Here is a 17311-nt window from a genome sequence, read left to right as displayed (position 1 = left end):
GAAAAAATAACAGCAGCATGAGCAACAGACAGCAGCACATGCCGGCCCACAATTGTGCTACCATGCTGACAAATGGAAAGCTGACAGGCTTTAAAGTGCACAGATTTTAGAGCTGCAGCAGCGATCGGAAGATGTCTGAGGGCTGTATACTATGAAGTTTTCAACAGTAATTTCACGTTTACATAGTGCAACGTCAAGCATTGCGCCTCACTGCAAAGCAGAACATTCGTCGATGTTTCAATGCTTCTGGTGGTGCTTGCACAACATGCAAGGTGTCAGCCGAAATGAATGCACCAGATTCCAATATAGGGCATCGAAAGTCCTGTTGGAATGTGTGTGCAGTGGCCTACAAAAGTAACTGTTAATAAACCAACACGGAAGCGTTTGGGGTTTACGAGATGGTAAATGCTTTAGCATCCTCAACATGAAGGCAACACCTCTTTTATTCCTGGTGCACTCAACAAATACATTACGGCATATTGAAAAGTGTAAAAGCTCTCAAGTACTGTATTAAGTGGTAGTGTGAATGGATATTGCATGAAGCTTATGTTTTACACTAATGGTGTGTGAGGTGTTAGCTTGTACTGTATTTCCCTACGTTAACTACATGATATAAAAATTAAGGGGATGGTTACCTGCCTGCTCAATGATTACTAAGCTTACGCCCAGTTCCACGGCTCCAACCAATTGGGAATATCTCGCCCTTGAAGATGTCTTTTAGTACAGCCCCATGAATTTACGCATGCTGATATCACCCGAACGCTACTGCATGGCTCTGTTAAAACTGCATCATGCACAGAATTTGGCCTATGGATTTGAATGCTTACCAATCTCACAGCATTGAAGAAACTACTTATTTTGCAAGTTGTGAATTGTGGGACTCCTTGATGGCTTCAGTCTAAGCTGAACACCAACCCACTTCCGTTTAGAGAACGCTTACAACAGTACCGCAAAAGCTTGGTGGGGAATTTGCGTTCATTCTTCATTAAAAAATACACGATGGCTGCCAAAATAAGAACAACTTGGTGTTGGGAACAAGCCATATACAATCTGTGTGCTCCCCAACAATGCCAATCATTGGGCTCACAAATGTGCACAGCGTCCTGTGTGACATTCCTGAGCACTGTGACCCACAGTCGCACCTTGTTCCTGTAAAGCCTACTGACTGTATTTTTTTATGAAACACGGCACACCTTGTATGGAGGCACACTTTATCTGCCCAAGCGAGATCTGCTTGCACCAGAAGACCAAAATGAGCTGATTGATGGACTATATTTTGGTCCCTATGGGCCATGTGAGAGAAAAAGAAAGCTTAAAGCAGGATGTGCTAGCACCACTGTTGCAACGTTTCCTCACCATGAAAGGAAAACGTCGGGGCAGCGTTGGCCAATGCAGACGTGTTGGCAGGCTTAGAGCTCTTGCTCTTCAACCTTTCGTTTTTTTCCAGCTTATTCTACGGCTATCGTAAATGCAGTTGTGAGAAAGCGCCCCAATGTGAAAACGGCTCTAGGACATTCAAGTGGGCTGACAGCGGAGAAAGGAAGCAGCCTCAGGCAGGGGAAAGAAAGGGCAACAACAAAGAGGGAGGCCACATTAGGAGCTGTCCAGTGAGCGAAGAGTCCGCATGAGTGCTGTCAGTGTTGAGGCCAGGTCTGTTGCTTGGTGCATGAGTGAACCCACGGTGGCACCGTCGACCGCCCCGGTGGCACGTGCGTATGCCACCGCCACTGCTTTGACTTGTTCGACCAGGGACGCCCAGGCTGGGCCGGAGAGGGCCAGCTGCTCAGCAGCTGCACACATGCTATCCAGTAGCGACATACACGCGGCCAGCTGCGCGGTCACTTGCTCAGAGTTCTCGCTTGCACTGCGCACAAACACCTTGGAAGCAGTCACAAACTGACGCGACTTGGCAAGCAGGGCCTCCCTGGCGTGCCTGTCGCTAGGCGAGGTAGCAACGTCGCCTCGAGCGTCCCCAGCCTTGAGGGCGTTTTCGAGCCGTAGCACCATTCCGCAAACCTCCTCCTGTGCGCGCTTAAAGAGAGAGTCTGCTGCAGGCTGCTTTGAGCTGCCGGCATCGTCTGCAGCCTGACATCTGGGGCAGGCCGCCGTCGGGCTGCCTGAACCAAGTGGAGAGCAGGTGCAGCCATTGATTCCATTCAGGAGACAGGCAGCACTGCTAGATTCTGAGTGGAGAGAGCTGCTGCGCTGGTGATAGCGCCCATGTGAGCTGCTGCTTAAATGGCGGCCACCGGCCCGGCCAACGGATCCAGTGCGCAGTGACCCTGCTCTCCGTGTGGCCAGTGGACTCGAAGAAGGGTGGGGGCTGGCCGATCCAGAGCGCGCAAAGCCAGCCTGGTCCAAACTGCCTGGCAGTGGCTGCTTTGGCTGATCCTGGAGAAACAAAAAAAGTGCCGACAATAGTGCAGTTGATCTACAGTGAAAAAAAGATTATGTGGATCCCACGCGCTGTGGGAATTGACGTAAGTGAAGCTTTCTGTGCTGTTTGCTTTGAGCAATGATGTAGATGGTAAATGTTCCATTTCTTCAATGTTTAGTCCACTACAAGAGTGGCGAGTCGATGTTAAACATTACCTTGCATGCACCACTGTTGTTTGTCTGTGTAGTACACAGAATACACAGGGAGAAGTGTTTGCTTGAGTTCTTGTGTGAATTGTTCATAACCTATGAGAGGGCTGAGCAATATTAATGTCTCACATGGCACACTTCATCGTGGCAGAAGTGTCGGCAGAATTATGCGGCTGTACGTGCCAAAACCACAATTGGATTGTGAGGCACGCCGTAGTGGTGAACTCCGGATTAATTTTGACACCGTGGTGTTCTTTAATGTGCACCTAAATCGAAGCGCACTAGTGTTTTTGTATTTTGCTCTTGTCTAAATGTGGCTGCGGTGGTCAGGATTGAACACGTGACGTCAAGCAATGCTACAGCCGCAAAGCTACTATAGTGGGCACAGAAGTGTTGATTTGAAGTGTGACCGCTTCTTTAGACCCCATCGCCTAGACCCCTTAGTGATTTAATGAGGCTTTGCACCTGCACACCCTGCGTCAATTGTCCTCTTTACAAATTTATTTGCATGGTGTTTATTTATCAGAAATGGCAGAAACATACAGTACCGCACCTTCAGTTTGCCCACAACCGCTGTTGCATCTATAGTAGTAGCATTTCCTTGCCTTTTTTATGTCACTATTTCCCTGTTCTGTCCTTCCCCCCGTTTGGGACTCCGAGTAAAGAGTGGAAAGGCTGTTATTCACTTGTTTCGTGACTGCGCCAGTTCTACCTATTCTCTGCCTCCTTTCTTCTGCCCGCTCTCTACCATTATATCTAGCTCTCCTCTGGACTTGCATATTACCAGAAGGGTAAGCAGTGCAGTTTCTGAAATGATTTTGGTGGGCAGTGACAGACAATTACAGCTGTCAAGAGGCTAATGTGATGATGCCGAGGCAGCTCCAGAGGGTATTGTGCACATGCGACACGATGGACGGGTGCAGACGAGTTTCTCGCGTTGCCTTTCCTCTCTGCCATGCTCCTTCCATTTATATCCATGCTCTGAAGCACACCCAAACATGGCATGCACGGCAGCAGCAGCAGCAGCTGCAGTGAAAAAGTCCAAGGAAGAGGCAAAGAAAGCTTGCACTTTAAAATGACAGTGACACAAGCACAGACCTGTGATGATGAACTAGGGGCCTCTTTCTTAGCACATTTACCAGCTGTACAAACAGGCCACGATTGTACCCCTACGATAGCTCATCGGCTGCTTAGCTGTTAGTATCTTCCAAAATGGTAAACCAACTCATCATCATTATCATTATCATTACCATCATCCTCATTTATGTCCATTGCAGGACAAAGGCCTCTCCCTGTGATCTCCAATCACCCCTGTCCTGCACCAAGCGATTCCAACTAATGCCCGTAAATTTCCTAATTTCATTGCCCCACCTAGTCTTCTGCTGTATTCAAGTGCACTTCCCTTCTCTTGGAACTCATTCTGTAACCCAATGGTCCACCAGTTACCTAACCTACACATTACATGACCTGCTCAGCTCCATTTTTTTCTCTTAATGTCAATTAGAATATCGGCTATACCTGTTTGCTCTCTGACCCAAACTGCTCTCTTTCTGTCTCTTAATGTTATGCCTAGAATACTTCGTTCTATTGCTGTTTGTGTGGTCCTTAACTTATTCTCAAGCCTCTTTGTCAGTCTCCAGGTCTCTGCCCCATATGTCAGCACCAGTAAAATACACCTATTGCGTACCTTCCTTTTCAATGATAACGGCAAGCTTCCAGTCAGGTGCTCGCGATGTCTGCCATATGCGATCCAACCCATTTTTACTCTTTTGTTAATTTCCTTCTCATGATCACGGTTCCGTGCGATTATTTGACCTAGATAAACATACTCCTTCACAGACTCTAGAGGCTGACTGGCGATCCTGAACTCTTGTTCCCTTGCCCGGCTATTCATCATTATCTTTGTCTTCTGCATATTAATCTTCAACCACACTCTTACACTCTCTCTGTTAAGGTCCTCAATCATTTGTTGTAACTCGTCTCCAGTGCTGCCGAACAGGACAATGTCATCTGCTACATCTGCTACATGGTGACCAACCAACTACATGCATGCTGAGCAACTATACCAAATTATGAGGGCAGGTAGATTTATATTGCAAATTTTGAGTAGTACCTATTATTACCGAAGCAAATTCAACAACTTGGGTGGAGAGAATGGCAGACTGGGCTTTAGTTTTTCTGTATTACTCTTGTACACTTGACACTTGTTGGCAAGCAGCAATATAATTGTCTAACTGAACTTATTTTACTCAGGTGCTACTAGATTTAGAGACGTCTGTTGGGAATATTACTGGCTACTCACCTGTAAAAGGGACAGACCCGGAGGCAGTGGAGGCTTCCCTGCTGTTCCTTTTCTATTCAAACCTGGGCTTGTGGGACCCTGGAGATTCGTCCACGAATGTGACCGAGCCACTTGCCGCTGGCCTAGCGAACTTCCAGAAACCTGGATGTTGTCGCAGCTCCCCGTACGGTCTCGCTTTGGTGCCGTCCCAGCTGCTGCCAAATCAAAGCTACCGCCACCGCCTGCCACCCTCCGCAGTCTTGGTGGCACCCGCGGTTTGCCAAAGGCCACATCTTCGTACTCGTGAAGCCCATTCTGAAGTGACTGAGGTGCCGAGTGTGTTTCCTGCAGCCCTCTAGAAAGCTCACAGTTTTCGTATGTGTGGCTGTCGTCAGAGCCTCGCCGCTCTCTCACTGTGGGATTTGGTGGGTTGGCAGGCTCTAGCAGGCTGCCGTACGACAGCACCTTGAGGCTCTCAAACGCAGGTGGCTCCACGGCGGGACTGTTGGCTGTTGTACTGCCACTACCAATTATGCGGCGCATGTCCTCGGAGGCACGCTCGAAGCGGGCCAGCACTTCGTTCTGCTCTTCATCGCAGCTCGGAGGTGGTGGTGGAATAATGTACGAGGCGATGTCATCATCGCCATCTGGCAGCAGCATTGGGGGCATGTCATCCGATAACGTTGGGGGCGGGGGCACGGTCACACTCGCAATGAAACTCTCCAGATCTTGGCAGCCCAGCTGCTGAAAAATAGCGTCGCAGCCCAGCTCGTTGCCCGACGCACGCATCTCTGTTAGCACATCACAGAGGTCGTCCAATTCGGCCACTACACGTGCCGAGTCGACCTGGTCAGTGTCGGTAGCCTGCAGTGTGCAGTCTGTGCAAGGAACAGAAGAGACAGAGACCAAATCAGACACTGTGCAATGCTTCAGTCAAATTAGTGCTGTGAAGAGCATTGTCTATTTGACAATAGACTATTGTTTCCACCTTTGCATTCCTTAGCTCACGCCGCATCAGTTTTCAGCTTGTGTATGAAAGTTTGTGCAAACAAGACTGCAGATGTAGTCAGTTTCTCCCGTAAATTAAAAAAAAACCCGCATGAAAGAAATTACTCATGACTACTGCAGGAAAATTTTTGTCTGTAGTTAGGGATACCTGAGGGAATTTTTTCATTGAGTTGCAGGTGTAAAAGCAATTACAAATTGACCAACACGCTGCAACACCTGTGATAGAAAAAAAACGAGAACTGAATGTATGCTCATGTGGTTGAGTGCACATTCTTTCAAGTGCATTGTACTGTTTGCCGTCATTCTTATTGGCAACAAAAGCAAATTACATATTTACCTGAGGTGAATCCATTTAGTCTTTCCTCAACATGTTTTTTGCAGTTTGCAGCTAAAGAAATATTGACAAAAACTGAAATCCGGTTTTTTTGTCATGTGAAAGCTTCATCAGCTACACTGAGAACATTTGTGACTGTTTGTGACAGTAGCAAATGCATATCTGCAAGTGATGCATAAAAGTTCAAAGACAAGTTATACTTATTCAGTCTGGTGGCAGGGTGTTAAAGATTGGCAGTACAGTCACTGGCAATGAAAAAGACCTTTTGACTTAATGAGCGGCTGTCCTACAGTGACAGTGTGCGCAACAAATAATTTTCGTATGGTGTGGCTAAGAATGACAGGCGTGCTGTGGTGTTTGTGTGCACAAGTATGGTCTGTATTTTTTCAGCATCGAGCTGCAGATTCAGGATGTGCAGAAATAAAGAAGATTCTCCATGGCATGCACAGTTCATGAATTCCATTCCTGAATCTGCATGCATTCTTTTTTATCATCCCCACAAGACATTAACTGTGCAAAAAACAAGATTTGTTTTCCTTATCTGTGCCACAATACTTCCCAGTGTTCATGAAACTGAAATGGGAGCAGACTACAGAAGAAAAGAAATAGTGAGACGCACTTGTCAAGGCAGCATGACCCTGGAGACCACGGTCTGAAAAAGGCATTGGAGGCACGTCCAGCGTGCCTGGGACATCCCCCATGGCATCTGCATCAGGCGTCATGGGAGGCGGAATCATGGTCAAATCAATAATGTCTGGGTCCAAGTACAGCGTTCCCTCATCAAACGGAAGCTGGATGTCAGGGTTTGACTGCAGCTGCTTGAGCAACTCAAGGAGGTCACGGTCTCCAGATCCTATTCCTGGCAACATGTCTGGACTGTGAAGGCCGAAACTGGAGCCACTGCGTCCACGCTTGTTTGGAGCAGACGGCTCAGTTGCTGCAGTAAGTCTCGAGGTCCGGTGGAGAGGGCTCTGCGTTGGTGTGCTGAAGCTGTCAGTGTCTGACTCACTCGCTGCTTCATCTGGAGCCATGGCTGCAACTTCGTTAAGCGCTTCTGACACGTCATCCAGCTGCGTGAGCAGCAACAGGGAGTCGGCTGCACGGATTGTGGGGCCGGCCGTCTCACGCTCGTCACTGCTGGTTGACTCATTGGCTGGAAGTGGTGGCCGATTTGCTGGCCGGTTGCTGTCAGACAGATAGCTCTCAGCATCTGCTACCATACGCCGCATCTCTGACACCCGACGCAGCACCTCCTCATTCTTTACCTGTAACGACAGGACACAAGTCAAATCCTGCACTTGCGGACTTGTTTATGTGCATGTCACAGTATATGTTCTTTCCACTCTTAGATTTCTTGTGGCTGCTGTTATACACAGATTGTAAAGTTTCTGACTGGCAAGATAACTAGAGTGTAATGGAATTTTAGGTTTTACTTTGTACCACAACTGCAGTGTTTACATGTCAGAGTCAGACTTTCAAGCATGCTGTATCATTGCCTTTCTGCCTAAAAGACTAGAAAATGATGACATGTCACCCTTCATAAATGGTTTGCAAAGTGTACTGTTGCCGGCATATATTATCTGAAAAGAGCAAACTCTAACAGTTAATATGTGTGTGTGCTCAATGCTGCAGCTGCCTCTTGTTAACAGATGCACCCTTTGCAACTAACTGCTTTGTGCACACATGACACCAGTTACACTTTCAAACTGAAAGCACAACGTACAATATCATGTAGCCATGTAAAACCACGAGCACATTAACATCTTAAGCACAAGAGCAGACAGCACCATAAGATTATGCAATGGAATCAAACTGAGTAACCTGAAAGAGTGACCCAAAGCCATCCCATGCAATCCACAGTTCTTAAATTGTCGTTGCCAGACCTAGAAGAAGCTCTTGATTCAAAATTTATGAAGCCTGTGACCGCCCTACCTAGTCCTAAACCTGCTTGCTCACACTGCATGCATTTGAGTATTCTTTAGGGCGCTAAACTCAGCTGTTATATAATTTTAGCATTGTATGTACGACGTGAGTTCATATCCCACCTACGGGCAGTTATTCTTTCATCCACTTTGATTTTCATTTGTTTATAATTTCTACATTTCAAAGAAATAAACAGGCAATTCCCGCTATGCTTTCCTTGTTATCATTGTCTGTTGGCTTTATGTGGTTGCGACTTTGAAAAGCTATGTATGTTAAGGCTATGTGCTGTCCCTTAACACTTTCACACTAAAGCAAACAATAATATTTATGTAACGCAGCTTTGAACACTGCACTTTGTGCACACCTTAATGTGTCATAGGAACATGTGCCAGCTAACTGCCTTTCACTGTCGCGCTGAAAGCAAGCCCACACTTACTTCAAGTACAACAGGCTCTTCCTCCTCCTCTTCATCGTCATCGTCCATGATGTCAAACTTGACTGATCGTTCCTCCGAGTCATCGTCTGCTGTGGAAGACGCAGAGTCCGATGCTTGCTGGTGGCCATTGGATGTGAGCAGCAGGGAACGTTGTTCCATCTTGCTGGCACCGAGAACAGGTGAGCGAAGAACCCGGCTTGGGCTGAGCGGCTGCAAAGGACTTGTCTCATTCATGTTGTGGTCCACCGAGTTGGACAGGGCCACCAGAGAGCACTGCTCCCGCGAGCTGCTTCGCGACATGCCGCGGTCAGGAAGCTGCAAGAGAAATGAGTTTGAAGAACTGTGTGGGTATGATGTTCTACATACCACACACTTTCTTGGCCCACTTTTTTTTTCTTTTCCTGCTAGAAAGTGTGTGCTATCAAAGAAAAATGAAATGCAATCAAAAGTGCAGGCAATCAATCAGTCACATTCTGTGCACAATTTATAGGCCACTGCTGGCAAATAAACTATTTATGAGCTGATGTCATGTCACTGAATCACGTGGTAACAAAAGCTTGTTAATAGTAAATGGCTGTGCTTTGTTGGCGTGAAACGTAGGTAAAAGCGAGTGATAGTGTAGTATAGAACAAGCCAGCCTAACATGTGCAGCGTAATACAGAACTATCAGCTTGTGTTCTGAATGTTAAAGGGACACTAAAGTGAAACAATAAATCAGTTTAGACTAATTAAACATTGTTTGAGAACCCTGCAGGCAGTCATTTCAAAAAAATAGTTTGATTATTAGATCAGTAAATGAAGGTCCAAGTATCAGTATTTGAATTTCGCGCCGAAACCCCAGCGCCGGTACATCAGCGTGACGTCAGGGATTCTAAAGTATGTTTTCGCATTTGGGTCGCATTGGCTGAATAAAGGTTCCCAAAACTTGCCATGTTTAATATTTGGTTCCTTTAGAACACAATGTAGTCGATCTGTACCACTATATATAATTAGTAGGCCCTAGAAGATGCCATCAAAATCCAAGACACCACAGCCCCCAGGTGTGGGAATTTAAGTAGGCGTCACTACCATCATTTTGTTCTTGTGCTTTTTCTGGCTTACCAAACGTCCTGCATTGCAAGAGTGGTGTTTTTGGTGTTGTAGAACAGTAATTTACTGATGCAGAAGAAATAATTTTTCGCATTAGTGTCCCTTTAACTGCTCAACCTTTATTACCCCAGTGCTCACATTTAGCCAAATGTAAATTGTGGATTCCTGTACATTGCTATGATTGCATCTCTTTGTCACGCCCCCCCCTCCCCAGCTGGTAGCACCACAATGACAACGCAGCAGAGCAGAGTAACAGCTACTGCGAAGCCTTACAAGCTTACCTCACAGGGAACATAAGCTGGGGGTGGCAGGGCAAGGTCCACGGTCTTCACCACTGGGCCATTTGGAGTCTCCTCCGAAGGTGCATAGCTCCAGGGTGTTGGGCACACAATGTGAGCTCCATGGAAACAGGGAGCTGTAAGATTGCAGCACATTGTGTAAGGATTGTTTTTCGCCAACAGGGCACTTATTTCACTTGACTACAGCAAGTGCCCAAAGCATGTAACCAAATAAATACCTGAGCACAAATGCAACAAGCTGCCATATCACTGCCTATAAACATTCAGCTGAAAAAGTCAGTATTAGTGCTCGAGATGCCAGGTGATTTCTTGTAAGAATCAGTTTTCAAAGGCCAGTGATGATCTAGCCACTTTAAGATTTGGAGCAATTTTTAGAGCAGAGAAAATGTTGTTCTGGAGCAATTTAGGAGCAGCTACACCAGCTTTTTGGAGCAGCTTCAGAGCAAAAAAAATTGTCTTTTTGGAACACTTGGAGTACTACAGCAGTCATCTGTAGCCATTTGGTAAAGCTTGTTATTACTGTGCAATCAGTGAGTGCTGCTCAACAGTGAAGCAAGATACAAAGCCAACAGCGACATAAAATTACAAATGTGCTAGAACGATTTGCATTGTCAGGCACAAGACAAAAAATGATGGCAAATGTCTAATGCACATACCAAATGACTGATATGCTTTTATATGCTTTAGTGCACTAGACAAAATGTGCATCATGCCCAATAACAATGCTAGAGACTATGCATCTATGAATGCCACCAAGATGAGCTGCCTCTGTACAATATGTCGCACAGATGGTGATGATAGCAGCGGAGAACAACGATTGTACCATCCCGTACACTCACTTTCGTTGTGAGGCGGTTTGTCGGCTTCCTGTGTGTCATGTGGCCTCCTTGAATAGATACTAGTTGATTCGGGATAAAACCTGTTACTTTTGTCACCGACACCTGAATGATCTTTCGAAGCACTACTGATTAGGCCTAACTGCCAACGCAGTGTGAAATAACGAAAATTGGCTGTTGGCTGATGTGACCGGAAAGCTTGTCACTAATATGTTCGTATGAGTGGCTAACCGGCGATTGGTTCCAAGATCATGCACAGGTGTTTTCAACAACCGCTGAAGCAGGCAACTACTGCAATCATGCACAGAAGTTTACGGATTAACAAAAAGTTCCAAACTGCATGTGTAAACGTACGAATCCGTGTGCGTGAACATACATATGCAATACGATCTTCGTGCCTTCCAGTGGCTAATCGGTCCCATACGTTTGCACACAGATTCTGTTTTTGTCAACAGTCTTTTTGTCAGCATCGGGTATAGCAATTGCTTCGAGTGGAGTTGATGACCCGGACGACCCTTGTACCAAGACAGGCGTGCCTCATAATCATAGTGTTGTTTCGTCACATAAAAACTCCAGAATTAAATTTTTTTTGTTCCGAAACCAGTTGAACACTCGGGTAACGCTGTGTCCAATGTGTCAAATCCAGTCAAGTATTTCACCAAATATGCGAAAAATAGAGTAGTAGATAACCAAGTTGCTATCTGAATTATTTGAATGTCCACAAATCTGTTCGTATAGTTGAGTACAGTCAACGTTCGATTTTTCGGACTCCCTAGGGGCCGCAAAAACATTTTAAATAATGTATCCGTGCCTTTTACTGCCACCAAGGGCTCAAATTGCCACAGGCATGCCCTAAATAGCTCTGGAGGCCTGCCTGTACACTAATTAAGTGTATCAGTGCTCGTACTGTGACAGGAGAGAGCGGGTGCATGCGTGAGAGGGCGGGTGCACGCGTGAGAGGACGGGTGCATGCGGGCATACTGTGCCCCGTTACAAGTGCCCCTTCCCACTTTTGATGTGCTTCACCGCAATAACGCTTCCTGTATGCTTCACCGCGTACCACTTCTGTATTGAGAAGAAGCTGACTTTCGGAAACCAGTATTATTCAATGCGTTGTACTTTCCAAGCCTCGAAGCCATCGGTGAGAAGTACAAAGGCGGAGTCGGCGCCATTGCTAACTGTGGCGAATTTTCTTGATGAAAAACATGGCACCAAACAGCAAGAAGCTAGGCTTAGCGTTGCCACGGCAGTGGCTATGGCTGCCAGCGGATCTGCGTGTGAGAGTGCCTGTTCGAGGTGGCTTGATAATCAAAATGACGGTGGCGGTGGCTTTGATTAAGACCATTTTGGACCTGCGGTCATGGCAAAAAGCCCGGAAAATGGGACAGCGAAGGGTTTTTGCATCCGCAATTTCAGACGTTCTTATACAGTGACTCTATGAGGTACCGTGGTGGTGCCGCGAAGGCGCCTGGAAAATCGGGTGTCCGGAAAATAGATTGTTGATTGTAGTTGCATAACCTTAATGAAAACATTGCATTGCCAAAAAAACGCAAAAATACCGCATGTTTGTGCAGTTGGCGCAAATGGCACTCGAGTGGGAGCAGCCAGGAGCAGGCAAGCCGAATTGTAAAAAAAATGGCGCAAATGGCGTAGCTGGACCACCACTGAAAGGCAAATCACGTTAGAGGAATCGGATGTTTTAAAAGCTAATATTAGTGGTGAAAGCTCAGATGCAATCCAAGGGATGAAAGGAAAGGATGAAATGCATGTAGAAGCTTGTTGGCCTTTAAAATCGAGGTATTGAAATCTGAAAAATGCGAGCACCCACAATTTTTGTTCAAACCAGTCCGCACTGACTCACCTGTCTCGACTTTCCAAGGATCCTCCGTCTCCCAGTGAACAGGAAGGTCTCGTGATGCCAACAGCTTGTGGTACCCCTTGAGGATGAACACCAGCTCAGCTGTCTCGTGGTCATCAAGTCCAAACTTGAGATTCTGTTAAACAGCAAAAGGAATTATTTAGGAGTGGTATCATTCTTGCGTAGAGGTGCGGCACAATGAAAAGAGTGGACAGCTCGACTGCTGCTGCCAGCATGTGGAAAAGCATGAAAACAAGCAATCAAACAAGCAATAAAAAGAAGGAAAGGCCTCTTGAGATGGCTGTAGAAATATAGGCAGAGCTGCCTTGAAAACTTCTGCTGAGTCCCATAAAAATACCACTTGCTTTCTCCTGCAACACCTATTGTCATGTTATAATGGTGGTGCAGAACAAGAAAATAACATTACTCGAAATAATGAGCAATGCATCTAACACTTTATTGGGTGAACTCATGCCCAGAAAGTAAAAGAACACATAAATGCCAACGATAGCGGTGAGAGCACAAATCTCACAGCTTATGTCGGACTGGTATATATACATGCATCATCGTACATTCCAGAGTGACTGCTAGTCCTCATGTAGATTCAAGAATGTAAAATGTTCGTGTCATACATCGTAACATGCAGTCCAATTGAAGATCTTCCTCATCAGAGAACTCATGACAACATTTACAAAGCTCTGTACACAAAAGATGCATCATGCACAAGGGCTATATCCTGATTAAAGTGACAGTTTGGCAAAGCAGTTGTTAGCAAAATGTCAAACAATGACATGTGACAATAAAAATGAAATTCTCATCTGGTGCACATCAAAAACACTAAAATTTCTTAACAAATGATAAGGTAAAAGCACTGACCTCTTTGTCTGGGTCTTTGATGTTGATTTCAATATTGCAGACAAGGTCATCATCCCTTGTGACTGTGACAGAGGACACCTCTTCTATTTGAGCCAACGTTACAGGTTGCTAAAAGGTAGGAAAGCAGCAGGTGAGACTCTCACGGTGTTTCTAGACCACCCAGAATGAGAGGAAGGTCTCAACACTCACAATAGGCACGGTTCCACGTGCATTGTTGATCTGGCTGATTCCGAACTTCGGGCTTATCATTATCCCTGTCTCCGTGTTTGAGTCCTATACAGCATGAAACAAGTACCAGTCAATAACCGATTATAACCAAGGTACATTAACAAGAAAAATTTATGGCTAAGTGCTTTCATTTATCTTTATTTGGACTGGTACATGCTTTCTTGAAGAGAAGTATTGTGTTAGATGATGCCCCATTTAGCTGCATCAGTACCATTCCCTTAAACAAAAAGCAAAAATAAGGAAGATAATGAAAAGGGAGGCAGCAACATAAATTGATACAAAGTGGGCTCAATCTAAAGAAACTTCGCAGGAATGTAACATATACAGACAGGGTGATCCAGCTAGCGTGCACCAGGTTAAAAAAAAAATATATTTCAATGTGAACGACACCTACTCTATGTTAACAACCACCTAAAGAAATCGTGAGTATTTTTTAGTCTTCAGCTTAATTGAATAATTGGTCGCGATTAAATATCTCTATGATGATCAATTGTACATCCAAAATGCCAATACAAGGTTTTTATAGCAGATATGAAAGCCTTCATTTCAATTCTGTGCAATGTGGTACCATCAATGTACCTATTTTTTCCCATTTAGAAGAAAGCCAGCAACAATATAGAACAAAGCTGCTGCAGGCTATTTCTTGCATCACACAGCAGCATTGCTCGCAAACATGCTTGGGACCTGTTATATTATATATATATATATATATATATATATATATATATATATATAAATCTAATAAATAAGGTTTTAAATATTCATTTTGTTTATTACATATTTCAATTACGATAAATGAGTTTCGGTGTTTCCTTCATGCATGGTTCATGCAGAGAAATGTTGGAATTTCTTTAGAAGTCTACGAAAGTATTCACAATAAACAGTCAGTGCCACTGCCCAGCGAGTATACTATACCTTGGTGCTTGTGGCAAACACCTTGGCGCCATAGCTGGAGAGCTCGCTGATGACCTTGAGGTAGTGCAGTTTGGCCTGCAGGGGTGTGAGCTGCTTCTGTCCAGGGGCACACAGTGCTGCCTGGTTCTGCTTGAGGAAGTGACTCAGCAGCTTGCGCAGCTCCTTACGCTTCATTGTCTCCAGCAGCGAGCCAGGCACAAACCGCTTGAGTCCACTCTCCCGCCTGCACAAAACAAGGGAGCTCGCAATGTGAGCTGTACACATTGTACACTGTACAGAGACTCGACATGCATGCTCTCTGCTCTGCTGCTCTACAGAATACTCAGACATGGTCATACATAGTCCTATGATCCTACATGGTCTGAAAGTGTCTGCAACTGTCACTGTCAATTTTACGCACCAATAGGGACCACATTTTGAACAAGAAGCAAAGAATAGTGATGCCAGTTAGTGCTCCTAACAATCGCCTATCGGTTTATTGCACATCTCTAGGTAAGAGTGCCTGTCATACGTATAACCACAACCGAGAATGTTTTCGGAGCATGGAATATGAAAAAAAGTGAAATTCTGTTTGTTTCCCCAACTTGGAAAGTTTTGTGGATACTTTTTTTCATATGACTAGGTACCTAATTTTAAACTTCCATTTCAGGATGAATGGGGAATTCGCAATGACATTTAACTTTTTATCGACTTTTGTACTCGGAAAACTTTTGCGGTTTGCTGTACCTTTAATGTACATTGTACATTAAACCATTGAAATCTGCAAGCCTCACAGGTTTCATTGCACGAATTTTCACAGCGGGGCCACAATTGAGCTCGCAGGTTTCAATGGTTGTTGAAAGTGCATGTGTACATGGCTATAACAAAGGGAGCACTAACTGAGAATGCAACAATGGCATGGCGTCACAAACTTTAATGTTGTCAGGTTTAGAGAACGCACATTGAAAGCTGCCCACAGGCACTGGCACAGGCAGGAAACCAGGCAATATCACATGAAAAAGTGAAAGAAAGGCTCACGGCAACTCTGCACATAAGTGTTGGTATCCAGAACTTGGCAATACCTAATGAAATCGCTCAACCCTGTGATTTTGGTAGTGTGGACTTCAGTAACGAGATGGAACCAGCTCCATTGTCAGTATGTTTGAGGGTCATAGGGTGCTGACAACTGACTTTAGCGGCGAATTTGGGCACACAACAGATCAAATCAAATCAAACTTTATTAGAAAAAGCCACTACACAGGCTTAAGCATAACCATGGCCCTGTACATTTGGCAGGTACAGGCAAGAACAAGAACAGACAGACAACAAGCAGCAATACTATCTGCGTTGCGCTAATTATGTCATGCAGAGAGAGATGGTTACAGAAGAATAAGGAGGAGGCGTTGCTTACTCGACTGACTTGATGGTGACCTTGCCCTGAATGCCACTGCTGAGGGCGTGCAGGTGGATGTGCAAGGCGGCAAGCTTGAGGGCCACATCGTACTTGAGTTCGGGAGCAAACCTCTCCTGAACCATGTCATTGCAGCACTGTACGTAAAGATAGAGGGTACAGAAAAACCATAAAGACTCCATCTACAGACCATGTTTTAACAACATGCCACTATAATCGTACTGTCTTCACTCGAGAGTTGGCACAAACGTGAGCAGCCGGCTTGGTGTGCAATGTTGTGGGACAGAGTTTAACCACAGAAGACGCAACGCTATTTTTGCAGTAACTAATCATATTCTACTTATCTGCTGGTGCAAAGGGTCAGCAGCCATGCAATAAACATGCAGACCCTCTTGTTTTACATCACTTCAACAAGAATACCCATGTAACGAAAAAACATTTAGCAAAAAAACATTTGGCAAACAAAATTGATAGAGAAAATTTTTAGTGCTTGACTGAAGTCCCATCCTCTGTGAAACTTTTTATACATGAGCACTGGTTGAATTTAGTATGCGAGCCACAGGGGGCAAAATACATTTGTGGACTCTGCTATTGCGAAGCTCAACACTGGTTCCTACAGTGGCTTAGCAGAAGGCAGGTGTCGTGCAACACATGTGAGTTACATGTGCACTGAAGGCTTTGAAAAGGCTCAGAAGAACAGACTGCTGCTGACAGGTATTTGCAATAGGAATACAGTCGATTTTTGACAATAATGACAACTCCACAGGGGACATTGAGGCTGCTCTACACAACATGTTTGTGGCAGGTGATAGGTACCCAAGTACACAGTGTGCGCCAGCTGTGATATTTTATTACTGATGCACTATGTCACATATCATGGCCGGTGCTTTCAACTTTGGCGTGCTATTTGAATATGCTCTCACAATGTAAAAAATTAATGATGTTTTTAAAGGCTGCACAGGTGAAACATAATAATGAAGTGAACAGCCTCTTGGACTAGCCTATAAAGGGCAGGTTTAATTGAATGAATCAAGTTTCTCCATCCCTATTTACTATGTATCACAGTAAATGTATCAGACTGACCACATCACGATGTCCTGGTCAAACATACAAGCGTCTATCACATTGAAACATTATGAACTACTGTTGCTTCTATTTGGAACTAGAACCAGGGACTGACTGCCATTTTCTTTCAATCAGAGCAAAGGCTGTCTTTTAAACAGTCATCTTTAAACACGATAGAATGCGTGTG

General features: G+C 45.1%; 1 protein-coding gene across 3 annotated transcripts in view; it reads right to left on the bottom strand.

Annotated features, from left to right (window-relative positions):
• Window positions 1-1481: 1481 nt before the first annotated feature.
• The window catches only part of LOC135902581 (uncharacterized), a 593127-nt gene continuing 577297 nt past the window's right edge, over window positions 1482-17311 (bottom strand). For all 3 annotated transcript variants that reach the window (XM_065432776.2, XM_065432767.2, XM_065432784.2), the window contains 10 exons: window positions 16060-16196; window positions 14670-14892; window positions 13716-13799; window positions 13527-13634; window positions 12654-12786; window positions 9939-10072; window positions 8569-8883; window positions 6829-7474; window positions 4889-5745; window positions 1482-2391 (listed from right to left, as the gene is read on the bottom strand). In XM_065432776.2, coding sequence (XP_065288848.2) covers window positions 1594-2391; window positions 4889-5745; window positions 6829-7474; window positions 8569-8883; window positions 9939-10072; window positions 12654-12786; window positions 13527-13634; window positions 13716-13799; window positions 14670-14892; window positions 16060-16196 — 3435 coding nt within the window. In that variant the 3' untranslated portion in view covers window positions 1482-1593. The remainder of the gene's footprint in view (window positions 2392-4888; window positions 5746-6828; window positions 7475-8568; window positions 8884-9938; window positions 10073-12653; window positions 12787-13526; window positions 13635-13715; window positions 13800-14669; window positions 14893-16059; window positions 16197-17311) is intronic.

The sequence above is a fragment of the Dermacentor albipictus genome, chromosome 3, assembly GCF_038994185.2.
Source record: "Dermacentor albipictus isolate Rhodes 1998 colony chromosome 3, USDA_Dalb.pri_finalv2, whole genome shotgun sequence".
Lineage (NCBI taxonomy): Eukaryota > Metazoa > Arthropoda > Arachnida > Ixodida > Ixodidae > Dermacentor > Dermacentor albipictus.
Note: the sequence above shows the minus strand (reverse complement) of the source record. Positions and strands in the feature narration are given on the sequence as shown.